This window comes from Pyricularia pennisetigena, chromosome 5 (assembly GCF_004337985.1).
Source record: "Pyricularia pennisetigena strain Br36 chromosome 5, whole genome shotgun sequence".
In the NCBI taxonomy this organism is placed as follows: domain Eukaryota; kingdom Fungi; phylum Ascomycota; class Sordariomycetes; order Magnaporthales; family Pyriculariaceae; genus Pyricularia; species Pyricularia pennisetigena.
Genome location: NC_043743.1, coordinates 3,173,307 through 3,187,058, shown reverse-complemented (window position 1 = coordinate 3,187,058; position 13,752 = coordinate 3,173,307). Strand labels below are relative to the sequence as shown.

General features: G+C 35.0%; 1 protein-coding gene across 1 annotated transcript; it reads left to right on the top strand.

Annotated features, from left to right (window-relative positions):
- Nucleotides 1–10,315: 10,315 nt before the first annotated feature.
- Nucleotides 10,316–11,044, top strand: PpBr36_08874 (uncharacterized protein; the record flags this gene model as incomplete). The annotated part of the gene is made up of 1 exon (XM_029895999.1): nt 10,316–11,044. One exon carries the CDS (start codon nt 10,316–10,318, stop codon nt 11,042–11,044), a length of 729 nt encoding a protein of 242 aa, XP_029747678.1.
- Nucleotides 11,045–13,752: the final 2,708 nt, after the last annotated feature.

Sequence of the window (13,752 nt, the reverse complement as noted above, 5' to 3'; positions counted from 1 at the left end):
CGTAACCGTATCCCACCCACCCAATTTTCAAATTAAACTAACGTATATAATATAAAACGATAATTTTGCACGGCGATAAAATATTAATTAAAAACCGAATTATACGTTTCCGATTTATTATCCAAATTTCCCTCCTCCTTATTCCCTTTTTTTATTTTAACGTTTTCTTTTCATTTTATTATTTTTCGCGTCGTTTTTAAAAATCGGGAATTCCTATTATTTAACGAATTGGTTAATTTCCCGCAATAGGGCGGTACGACGACGTATAGCGTTTTCGATTAAAAAAGGTTTACAACAGGATTTTTTAAAAAACGGGTTTTTGCCCATATTACGACCAAAAATACGAAGGCGCGGCGAAATAGGAGTACGGGGGCGCGAAAAACCAAATCTATACCAATTCGGGGTACGAATAAAACGAAATACGACGGGGTAACGCGAAAAAAAAACCTCGAAACGGCGACGGGGTATGGTAATAATAAAGGCGAAAAGGCGTAAGGAATACGCGTGGCGAAATCGGCGCATAAAAACAGCGGGGGAAAGGGTTAGGACGGTAATTAAAATAGCGAAAAAATTATTATTTCGCGCGCCTTTTGCAGGTTTTTTTTATAACGCGACGTATTAAATTTTTAAAAAATTTAAAATTTAATAACGTTATCGAAAAAATTATATATTGAAAAAATTAAACGCACCTCCAAATAAATAAAACCGCGTACGAAAATTTGTACCAATTAACGGTTATAATTACCGACGCTACGAAAAAAAGTATTAAGTATAATAGTAAAAATAATGGTTTTGGTAGGGGTCGTCGCGGCCCCGGAATTAATTATTTTATTTTATACGTTTTAGTAAACGCGGATTTAATTAATATACGCGCTAAAAGAATTTCGAAATAGCACGGTATTTTTGCCAGGGATTTTTGTATTATCCACAATAAAGTTTTTAATTAAAGGTTGGACGATATAACGACCATTATAAATCGTGGTTTTTAATTTTCGCAAACGGCGGCGAAAAATAAAATTAAAAGCGTAGGCGGTTTCGCTGTAATAATAATACGATTTTTTAATATCGTAATATCGCTGGTAACCAATACCGTCGGGGGTAAGGCCATACTCCCAAACGCTATTTATTTTGGACGTTTTTACGCAAAAAACGCAAAAAATAAATATATTTTCCGGAACGGTATATTCGTTATTATTTAAATTATTTTGCAATTCCGCGGCACCGATAACGCGACGAAAACGCTGCGAATACAAGTTAACGATACCATTTACTTAGTATTTAATCGATATAATTCACAAATGGGCGACCGTTATCGTTATACGATGAAAATAATTAACCACCACGGTAAAAAGGCCGGCCATTTCCATTACCGGTATTGGTTTATCCAAACGCCATTTACGACGCGATTAAAAAAGTAAAGACCCGGGATATGGTAACGGCGAATTGGTAACGATAAATAACGATATAAATAATAAATAAAAACGAATAGGAAACGAAAATCGACGAAATAAAAGCAGTACAAATAAGAAATAAAACGATAAAAAAACGGGAAAAAATCGATAAAATGGTAAAAAAAGGAGGAAACGGGGACGAAAAAGAATTAAAATACAAAAGAAATTCGAATGGAAAAAAAATTGGAAAGGAAAAAGGACCAGGACGATAACGCGGGAAAAATGCGAAAAATAAAAACCGCAATTATTACGGGAAATAAATTGTACTAATAAATAAATAAACTTATACCGTTTAAAGTAAAAGGAAGGTAAACCGCGATAACCACCCGTAAACGGCAGGTACGATAAAAAAACCACGATACCACTCCAGCCAAAAACAAAAGGGTAAAAGCCGACCACGGCCCTATACCGCCCAAAATAAAAGGAAAATAAACCGCGACAACCACCCGTAGCCGGTAAATACGACAAAAAAACCACGATATAATCGCAACTAAAGGCGGGAAAACAAAATTCGACTATGGATTTATACCACCCAAAATGAAAAAAAGGCAAACCACGATAACCGCCCGCAAACCGAACGGGGGATAAAAAACCCGCGATATAACCGCGGCCGAAAATAAATAAACAAAACCCGATTACGGGTTTACACCACCCAAAATAATGGACGGGTAAATTATAATAGGGTACGCGCCCGCTGGATTGTTTTTATACCTCCAAATAGGGATAACACCCGATAAAGGACGGGCGAATACGGGTTATATTATAAATTCGTATTTGAAACACGTATTACGTAATAAAATATAAAAGCGGGTTAGGGATAATATATAAAGGGAAGGATATTACCACGACCCGGACATACACCTTTTCCTCCCTTTTTCTCCCAGCGTTAATAATAATACCAATAAGGATATTTAACGGTCCCAAGGCCGTTGGCTTACCCTATAATAATTCCGTGGGTTAATATTATGCAAATCGGGGGTTCGAATCCGGGGGTTATTACAATTTTGGGGTTTTTTTCCAATTCGGGGGTTCGTCCATTTCGGGGGTAAAAGGTCGGTATAAAGGGTTAAATTATTCAGGGGGTTTATATCGGGAGTTCGAGTCGGGTTAGGACATAAGGGGGATCTCTTTTTTGGGGGTTTTATTTTTTATGTATTTTTATTTCCGACTTTATATAAGTAGTAGCAAAAAAAAGGGGGTGTTATTTATATACGTTATTTAGCATATAATAGGTCCACTTCTATCTGTATATAAACCACAATAAATAGTGCCGAAGTGGGGCTGTTGGGGCTGTCGGATTTTCTATTATATTTTATACGTTGCAGGAATTGCGATTCAAAATGTCAGCGAATGGGGTTTAACACCCACCCTGCACCTACGAGTTAGTTACCCTGTACCGGGTTGAAATTTTCACCAAATTAGCAAATTAGTGCGAACCTAAAAATGGTTTGTATGGAAATGAGGGTGTTTTTTCAACAACGTATACAAAATAATTTTTCGGAAAATCGTGTGCGGTACCGGAACCTTTTGCGGGGTGCGGACCCCCATTTCGATGTCGGAGAGTATGTAAGGGAGACAAAGCAAAGTTTCCCCCACAAATAAATTAAATTTATTAATCCCAAAATTAGTGAACCATTTTAGTGAATTTAGTGCATTTAAACCCTGTAAATACAGGTTTTTATAGTTCAGCTAGCACCACGCCGCACCTAGGCTAATGCCTGAACCCCTATGAGCAACCCATATTGTTAACATGGATATAATTTACAATCAAAACTTGTTTATATTTTTACTAATTTTAACGATAATAAAACCAAAGCTGTAAGGCCTGGATTACGTATATAAATAAGCGTCCAAAATCAATTTAATTTATAATATTGGCTTTAAAAGCCTTTTTATAACAAAAGATACTGAATATGTATTTTATAAATTTTTTGCTTTGTTTAATTAATATTATATTATTTTTGTTTTCCGCCAGATTTTGTAGTTTCTGCACGTGGGGGGTGGTTTATATGTACATAGTATAATACTACAGTTTGATGTATATATCCGACTATATAAAGCGTTAAATATGCGAATTGGTAAAGTATATTTCATTTTGTATATAATTTATAATCGAAACGCTTTCATATTTTTACAAATTTTCACATTAACAAAACCAAAGTTTTAAGGAGTGGATTACGTATATATACAAACGTCAACGTAAGATCCGATTTACAATACCCGCTTTTGTTATTCCTTTATATAAAATGAGGCTAAACTTGTGTTATTTTTGTATTTTTTGCCTTATTTGATCAAATAAAATTAAAAAAAAACAAAGTAAATAATTTTTATTTGTAAATGTATAAAAGAATCAATACACTAAAGTTTTTTTAATTTTACCGATATTTGCGTAAATTATTCAGATTTTGCATAAATTAATAATTAACATAAAAGAACTATTAAAACTTTCGTTTAAATTAATCAGTGCATGCACTTTGCAGCTTTAGGTCCGCCACGCTATAAATTTTGTAATTCACTTTTAAGTTAATATGATATACGATTATTTAAAATGGGAATTAGATATAATGAAAAATTACTGTTAATAATATGGTTGCTAACAGGGGTTTAGGCATTAACCTTGGTGCGGCGTGGTGCTAATTATATTGTAAAAACCTGTAATTGCAGGGCTTAAATGCACTAAATTATTTATTAAAATGGTTCACTAATTTTGGGATTAATAGATTTGATTTATTGGTTGGGGAGATTTTGCTTTCCCTCCCTTATATATTTTTCGATATTAAATGGGGGTCCGCACCCCGCAAAGGGCTCCGGTGCCGCACACGATTTTCCGAAAAATTATTTTATATACGTTGTTGAAAAAACATTTTTATTTGCAAATAAACCATTTCTGGGTCCGCACTGATTTGCTGATTTGGTGAAAAATTTCAACCCGGTACAGGGTAGCGGACTCGTAAGTGCAGGGTGGGTGTTAAACCCGGTACAGGGTGAAACCCCACTCGCTGACATTTTGAATCGCAACTCCTGCAACACACAAAATATAACGGAAAATCCGATAGCCCCAACAACCCCACTTCGGCACTATCTATTGTGGCTTATATACAAATTAAAGTGGACCCATTACATGCCAAATAACGCATATAACTAACAAGTATAAACTTTACTAACTATTTAAGTATCTTTCCAAATACGCTAGCTACAAATACACAGTTATTATGAAAATAGTCACCAAATTCCAATTAATCTAACACAGGTTATTTTATATTCTAATAACTTTTATTTATTCGTTTATTCGAATATTCAATTACATATTATAGTTATAGCATTCTTTTGCCGTTATAGTGCGAATATATTGTACATACCCGCAATAAACGGCAAAATGCGACAAATTATCCTTATACTAAAAAAATAGTTATTAGTGATATTGCAGCATTAGGTATATTATTACTAGTACCGCTATAACTGGCGAAATAGGACAAAATATCCTCAAACTAGAACGAGCGCGTTCTTTTCGGCCATTGTAATTGGTTGAAAAGCCATTTGGCTAAAAGGTTTATGGAGCGTTCAGTCCCCACTGCGAAGCAGGGGGGTCTAGTCTAAGCACTGAGACTAATTTTTTACATTTCTTTGACGCAAGGACCGTTGGTATAGCTCTTTTAATTATATAGATATTTCGCGTATTAAATATATTTTCTAATTTTCCATGTATTCTATTATATTTAATTTATTATTTGAAATAATAGAATTTGGTAGCGATAAAGTTAGTTTATATAAAAACGGCCTTTGATTTAACGTAGCGGTGGATAGTGCATGCAATTATCGCTTATAATAAATATTATATCAATAGTTTTATTTTAATTAATAATTTGTGGAAAAACTCAATATTGCGCCCAATTATTTGTGAAATTGGAAGAAACTTGAATATAGCAATTGCATTGAACTATTATTTATAAATATCATTTAACGACTTTTTGACCAAATTTAGTCTATTAAAGAAAATAAAAAATATATGAACAATACAATCTTACCATTTTTTTAATCAAAGCATAATCAACGCTAGTATTAGAAAATGTGTCTCACGTCGACGTTTGCATATATACGTAATTCAATCCCTGAAACTTTGGTTATATTATCGACAGAATTGGTAAAAGTATTAAAGCGTTTCGATTGTAAACTATACACAAAATTATATATACCTTACCTATTAGCTTATTGAACGGCTTATATAATCAGGTATTTATACCAAAACCCGATACACCGTTATTTATACGCATACAACCCCCCACGTGCAGAAAGCTTAACATTTGGTCAAAAGATAAAAATAATGTAAAAAGAAATCGAAAATCGAAATAAAACCAAAAAAATAGTACCGCCGTAAGCGAATTAAGGGCTGGGTCTAACAAGTTTGCCCAATTGTACATATCAAAATATAAATTAAATTATTATTAATAACGGTATTAAATAGTATTTTTAACGTACAAACCGCTTATTTTTATAATTTCTATTCATTTTTTTATAACGGAGTATTAGTCGCCGAATTAACGAAAATACCGCCATAAGCGACAAAAATCGACAAATTGTCCTCAAACCTGAACCAAAGCGTTCTTTGGATGGACCCACAGGTACATTGCAAAGCCGCAATTGAGCCACGAAATGGAGCGAAGCGGAACGAAGTGGATTAATTGTGGAGCTCTGGGCTTCAGGGATGAGCCCTGAGACTAACTTTTGCGACTGAAATTTCGACATCATTCCACCGTTACGATAAATGTTAAAAAGAAATATCGTTAATGATAAGAATTGGTAGGCCTATTTTATGGATCCAAAATCTTTTGTATACGGTTCGTTAGTTAAAACCTGGATACCACCTGCCCTTAATCCGTTTATGGCGGTACTGCTTTTTCGATTTTCGATTTCTTTTGATATTATTTTTAATTTTCAATCAAATTTTATAATTTTTGCACGTGGAGGGTCGTATATATATATACCGTTATATTTAAATTTGGGTGTATAGACCGTACTATATAAGCAGTTAAATAAGCGGATAGGCAAAGTATACACATTTTCGTATATAATTTAGAATTGAAACTTTTTTAGATCTTTACCCAATTTAACGATAATAAAACCAAAGCTTGAGGGATTGGATCAAATATACAAACAAACGTTAACGTCAGATTAGATTAGTGAAACCCACTTATATTATCTTTTAATTTACACGAATGCTAAATCTCCGCTATTTTTGTATTTTTTGCTTTATTTAATTAAACAAAATTTGTAAAAGAAAGGTCAAATAACATCTATAAATAAATTTATAGACAGATGGACATACTAAGTCCTTTTTACTTTTGCCAACATTTGCGTAAATTGTTTAGTTTTTAAATAAATTATTAATTAATATAAAACTTTGAATTAAATTGTTATTTCAAACATTAATTGCATGCACTTTGCAGTTCTACGTCCGCTAAACTATAAATAATACATCTTAACCTCAGCTCAATATTATATGCCATTATTCAAAATAATAATTAAGTATAATGAAAAACTACAAATTCTACTGGATATTTAAGTATCTTTCCAAGCGAATTAGTCCTGAGATCGCGGTCTTGATTCAAAAAGTCACCAAGCTCTAGTCAATCCAACGAAGGTTATTTTATATTCTAACAATCTCTATTTATTTTTCAATCAAATATTCAATTGCATACTATAGTTATACCATTTTCTTTTTGCTATTTTAGTGCGAATACAATATATATACCCGCTATAAACGGCGAAATGCGACAGATCGTCCTCAGACTAGAACGAGCGCGATCTTTTCGGCCAATCTAATTGGTCGAAAAGCCATGTGGCGGAAGGTACATGGAGCGTTCGGTCCCCACTGCGAAGCATGGGGCTCTAGTCTAAGCCCTGAGACTAGTGCGGACCCCCATTTCGATATTGGAGGGTATATAAGGGAAATAAAGCAAAATGTCCCCCATTAATAAATTTAAGTTATTAATCCCAAAATTAGTGTACCATTTTAATGCATTTAATGCATTCAAACTCTGTAATTACAGGTTTTGTAGCGCCACTAACACCACGCCGCACCTAGCCTAATGCCTAAACCCCTGTTAGCAACCCATACTTATAACCTGTTAATTATGCCGCTGTTCAATTGGCTGCGCGCATGAAAAATGAAGCCGACTGCATTAAAGTACGGTCGCAGGGCCTTTATAAGGCCTGTTTTTACCACCACGAACGTTATTTAGGGAGCCCAAGTCTGAAAATGAATTTGTTTTTACATTGCGTGGCCCTAAATAAACACCTTTATTTACGTTATATAATAGGTTCTCCAATATGGGTTCGAACTATTATTGGGTAGAATTTATTGCTTAAGCTAACGAGGGGCAATTACTCGTTGCCATTAAGGCGCAAAATGCATATACGCAACGGGAATTGAATTTGCGACCGATTCGGAGGTCGGCGCTATACGGGATCTTATAACCTGTTAATTAAACAGCGGCATAATTAACAACATCCAGTGCTTATTTGAGGATAATCTGTCGCATTTCGCCGTTCATGACGGTATCATTTTACTCGTATTATATACACAGTATAAGTAAAAAATAATAATAGCATAACCATTATGCGTAATTGAATACTTAATTTAAAGATAGATAAAAATCATAAAAATATGAAGTGATTTGTGTTATAAAGTTTCAATTTCTGTAATTTTTGGAACGTAAAAAGCGCTATTATACCTGCTTTTATTCATTTAATATTTGAATATTAAATTTAATTTGCAATTTTGAATTAATCTTAATTATTATTTCAAACAAAATTAAATGTTTATACTGCGCTAATATATTATAAAGTGCTAGTATTTACCAGTTCAATCAAACAGAGTGCACGAAGTTATCGTTTAAAATAAATATTTTATTGATATTTGTATGTCAATTAATAAGTTTTTAAAGAATTGAATAATTTGGCCAATTATTGGTAAAATAATGTAAAGTTTAACGTAACTACTTTTTTGTGGTATTTCTTCAAAACACTATCAATTTTCTTCTCCACAAAATTCATTTAATTAAATAAAGCAAAAAAAAACAGAAAATAACCCAAAATTTAGGTTTGTTTTGTACAAAAAGCATAATACAAGCGGGTATTATCAATCGGATTCCACGTGGACGTTTGTTTATATACGCATCCCAATTTCTGAATGTTTGGTTTTATTATCGCTTAAATTGGTGAAAACATTAAAGCGTTTTAATTGTAAATTATATACAAAACTATACATACCTTACCTATCTACTTATTTAACCATTTATATAATCCGATATTAATAACAAATTGTGAGATATTATTATATATACCTATATCACCCTCCAGGTGCAAAGGTTATTGAATTTGGTCGAAAAACAAGAATAATATAAGAAGAAATCAAAAATCGATTAATTATTGAAAAGATAGTACCGTTATAAACGGATTGAAGGCAGGTAATATCGCATTCGCCCAATTGAATATTAAAAATTAAAAAAATAAATCGTTATTAATAGTTTTCCTAATTCTCATTTTAACGGTGTTTTTTTCAATATTTTGCTTAATTGTTGAATCATATGGAGATACCGGTCGCCAAAATACCGGAAATACCGTTATAAACGGCGAAAATCGACAAATTATCCTCAAACCTGAACCAGAACGTTTTTTTGGATGGATTTACAAATATATTGCAAAACAGTAATTAAACCACGTTTAATTATGGAGCTCTGGGCTTTAAGGATAAACCCTGAGACTAGAAGTCTCGACCAAAAAATTGTTTCTTTGGCTTTTCACAGGGTCCCAGAATACTAGGTCCGCACTAAGGCATTCCAAAACCCGAAAATAGGTCTCGCCCAGCCCGGCCCACCAGCCTACGGGCTTTTGGCGGGGGCCCGTAATGGCCCACGGGATTTTTTTAACGGGTTAATGAAGGCCCGCGGGCTGGCGGGCTTCACCCGAATTGGGTAACCCGCGGCTATTATTTTGAAATGAATATTTAAAAAAAAAACCAAAAAATAAAAAAAAAGAATTTTTTTAATTACAAAATAAAATTTACCAAATATATTTTATAGTTTTTAATTTAATTATAATTTTTTTATTCAATTTTATTTCAATTAATAAAATTATTAATCAAAATTTATTCAATTTTTATTTTTACGGGTTTTTACGGGGGTCCGCGGGTTATTAATAAAACCCGCGTTCAGTTTTGGGCCGGGCCGGGCCCCCCTATAAAAAATTGAACCCACCCACGGGTCGCCCGCCCCACCGATTTGGGCTGATACGGGCCCCCGTGGGGGGTTTTAGAATGCCTTAGTCCGCACTGTCTAATAATATTTAATGAACCGCACGGTAAAATACCCAATTTTAAGGCGATCGACTGTTCTTTCATGCATTAGGATCCAATTTATGCGATTTACTACTAAGGCGTACCTGGCCTCTGGGCCTTTATATAGTAATATCGGGGTCACGGCATTATACAATGGATTAGAGCTCCGTTTCTGACTAGTGAATTTTTAAGTTTGAACAACCTCTCCATCGAATATCTTGCAACAAGACCCTACCCCGGGCGTAACTGCTTTCAAAATTTGGAGAGCAGCAGACCCCCTTAATATAAAAACATCATGATTGGCTTTAAAACCTTACATACTTATAACAACCCAGTGGTCCTATCGACAAGTGGCCACAATATACCATGTTATAGCTAATTGTTTGTAAAAGAGCTGGTTGGGTATAAAAGCAGATTCTCCGCAGCTTGGGCCATTTTTTTCGTTGATACGCAATTTTCAATGTCTAACAGTTACAATTTTGCTCAGCTATTCTCTCTTTACCCCGGAGTCAATAGCAGCCGTCATACTATGAAGTTCCTCTGTTTTATCGCCGTCCTTACCGGGCTGGCAGGAAGCGCTGTGGCAAACCCGGGTCACCCAGGATCTGCCCTTAAATCTCATAATAAGATTCGAAATGACGCTAAAGGGTCAGCAGCCCCTGGATCTGCTACAGACCTTCATGAGGTACTACTGCCAGAAGGCGAGCATGCACCGGGAGTCCACCTCTTATCAGTTAAACGAAGCTGGCTAGGAAACAATCTCAATCCACAAGACTCATTATCAGACGAAAACTCGGAAGGATTATGGCAAGGACTATCGGCCACACCTCCAAATCCCCCGGAAGGCGTCGATCCGACGAAATTGCAGGTCTGGTTACGAGTTAATACAAATATGTGGCGCGCAAAGGATCTTGAAAACGACAAAGGATATAATCACGCCGAGTTCACCAGACTTACCACGGATATAGGTGGTAAACATGCCGATGTGGTTATCGGCAACAAATTTAAAAACTGGTACCAATACGGCATGGAGTTTGCGGGCGAGGATTATTGGCCAGAATATTCAAACAACTGTGAAGGTCACCGCACAGTGATTTATAATCGCCTTCTGAAAAAAAAACATTCCCATTCAAAATGGCTATTTAAAGGAGTAATTAAGGATCCTAATATCACCAACCCCCATTCGAAAACTTTAGTAACTATAGGCAAGTCTTTGTTCTGTTTTCCATACTTCTTTATGCGAATGGCTTTATACTAACCAGTAATATAAACAGCCGAGCAAATTGAGAATAAGCCGTTTAGCACTCATAGTTGGAATTGCTACACATTTAGCGGGGTGTTCCTAGACAGGCTTAGACCGTATATGGACACGAGTAAAGGGATGAATTAAAGTGATTCGACTCATTCTGCAACGCCGGGGAAGAAAGGATGTAAGGATACACTCGGATTTAAAGCCACAAGACTGATAAAATCATTTGAGAATTCTTGGATAAGCTGTCTCCAATCAAACATTGGTTATTAAAGTGTTTAGAGGTTTGCCTGGTGGGAAACAAGGAAGTGGTTACGTAGTGAACAATAAGCAAGTCAACGCTCGAATCGGACATATAAGGCTCAAATAAACCAGGAAGTTGACCGGAGATAATCCGTTTACGGCACAGTGTAATATACATGAGCAGGCATGTACAAGATTGATCCTCTTCAAGCACTTACTAAAGCAAACCGTACCAAGATATAAAGAGCAAATGTATAAAACGAGTATATGCGCTAAGCGAGATTAAAACAGCATTTTCTTTTTAGAAAATTTGCTCTGAAAATAAACTGTTCATCGTTTCCAGTTCAGTTGACTCGATACTTATAACGTTGGGTACCCCCTAACCGCACCCCCAAAAATCTAACAACAAAATTTCGCGTTCCGGAAATCGATTTAAAATTAAAATTGTTAACGCACAAAAATACAATCGTTTTCAGGCTGTTCCGGTTTATTAACCTCTTCTTTATCAGTTAAATTCTAAATTTTCTATATTATTTTCCTGCAATCTAATAGTGTTTTGTTTGTTAATTAGAAGCTTGTTTGGATCCGGAACCACCCTCCTTTTTTTAACCGGCCGTATTACCTCTAATTTATTACGACCAGACAACTGGGCCGGTACCAGGAAGGCCAGGTGGGGTCACACCCCTCCTAACGACACACATTAAGAAAGAAAACACCAACCGGCAGAAAACAGGATTATATAAGGACCCATTTACGTGATATCACGTAATTACCAGGCAGTAATTTGGCTAATCTATAAAACTTCGATTCGGAATTACAAATTAAACAAATTGAAAGAGATTACATTGGGAATATAGTTTATATAAAACGCGTTCATTACCATGTAAATAGATTCGATTTTAGGACTGCTTAATAGCAATTAAAATCTAATTAACATCAATATTTATGTTAATAATATGGGTTGCTAACAGTGGTTTAGGCATTAGCCCAGGTGCGGCGTGGTACTAGTTACGCTATAAAGGCCTATAATTACAGGGTTTAAATGGACTAAATTGTTCACCAAGTTTTGGGATTAATAAATTCGATTTATTGGTGGGGGAGATTTTGCTTTGTCACCCTTATATAATTTCCGACATCGAAATGGGGGTCCGCACCCCTGAAAGCGTTCCGGTACCGCACACGATTTTCCGAAAAATTATTTGGTATATGTTAATAGGCTTTTCGTAATGTCGATCGATTAACAGAACGTTGTTATACGAATATAAAGATATATTAACTGGGTATCTTTTGTGACACTGTTTAGAGGTGAGCTTCTGAACGTCCTTCCGTCTTATACTGGCCATTGGGCGGGTGAGTCACGTGCAATTGGCCTGTGCGGCATTGCACGTAATTTATCGCTTTATTGTTAATTTAACCGCGATTCCCTTTATTCCAATACCGGCAATTCTTTTTTTTCTGTACGCGGTTAATAACCTCCAATCCAGTCGCAATAACAATTTATAAAATAAAAATAACGGAAATAATTATAAAGTTTGCGATAAATTTTTTAAAAACGGTTCTGGTATTTATTCGTTCCGCTTTTGCTTTCCGCAACCCGTTGTAAATTCCTATTTTCGTGGTTATTAACCCATAAAACCTTTTTTATAAATAATAGTTTTTAATAATTTCGTTTAATGTTCTTATTATTTATTTACTTTGTTATTTAATCGCAACGACGTCGTTTTTAATTAGTTGCAAATTCTTAGCGATCCTTTTCCTTTATAAAAAACCTTTTTCTGCCACAAGTTTTAACACGTAATTGTAATAATTTTTCAAAACCTTTTTTCATCATTTTTTAAATTATTTTTTGGCAGTTATCTTTTTTGGTCGTTCTGCTGCGCGTTTGTTATTTTGTGTACCTAGTTTACTATTCGGTTTATTTTCGACCTAATTTTCGCCATTATATTGCTTTTCCCGATACCGCCGATAAAAATAAACTTTTGCTTTTTAATTTTGTCGTTATTATTGGAACTATTAATCGTTATTCTTCAATTTTGCGCCCTGTTTTTCATTTGGACTATTTTAAGTTTTTTTCCCTGGGAAGTAAATTTAAGGATTTTTTAGTGTTTATTACGACATTGTTCCGCCGTTTGGTCGCTGCACCAACTATAAACAGGGTTATTCCTACAAACCAATATAAGTTTAGCAATTTGGAACCTTTTTCTTTTTTGTTTGGCCATTTTGTAGTCTCAGTGCTTAGACTAAACCCCCTGCTTCGCAGTGGGGACTGAGCGCTCCATGTACCTTTCAGCCACATGGTCTTTCGACCAATTACATTGGCCGAAAAGATTTCGCTCGTTCTAGTTTAAGGACATTTTATCGCATTTCGCCGTTCATAGCGGTACCAGCAACGATAATTTGTCGCATTTCGCCGTTTATAATGGCTATATATATGATATTATAACAAAGCCTTATAAACGCCCTGCGACCGCACG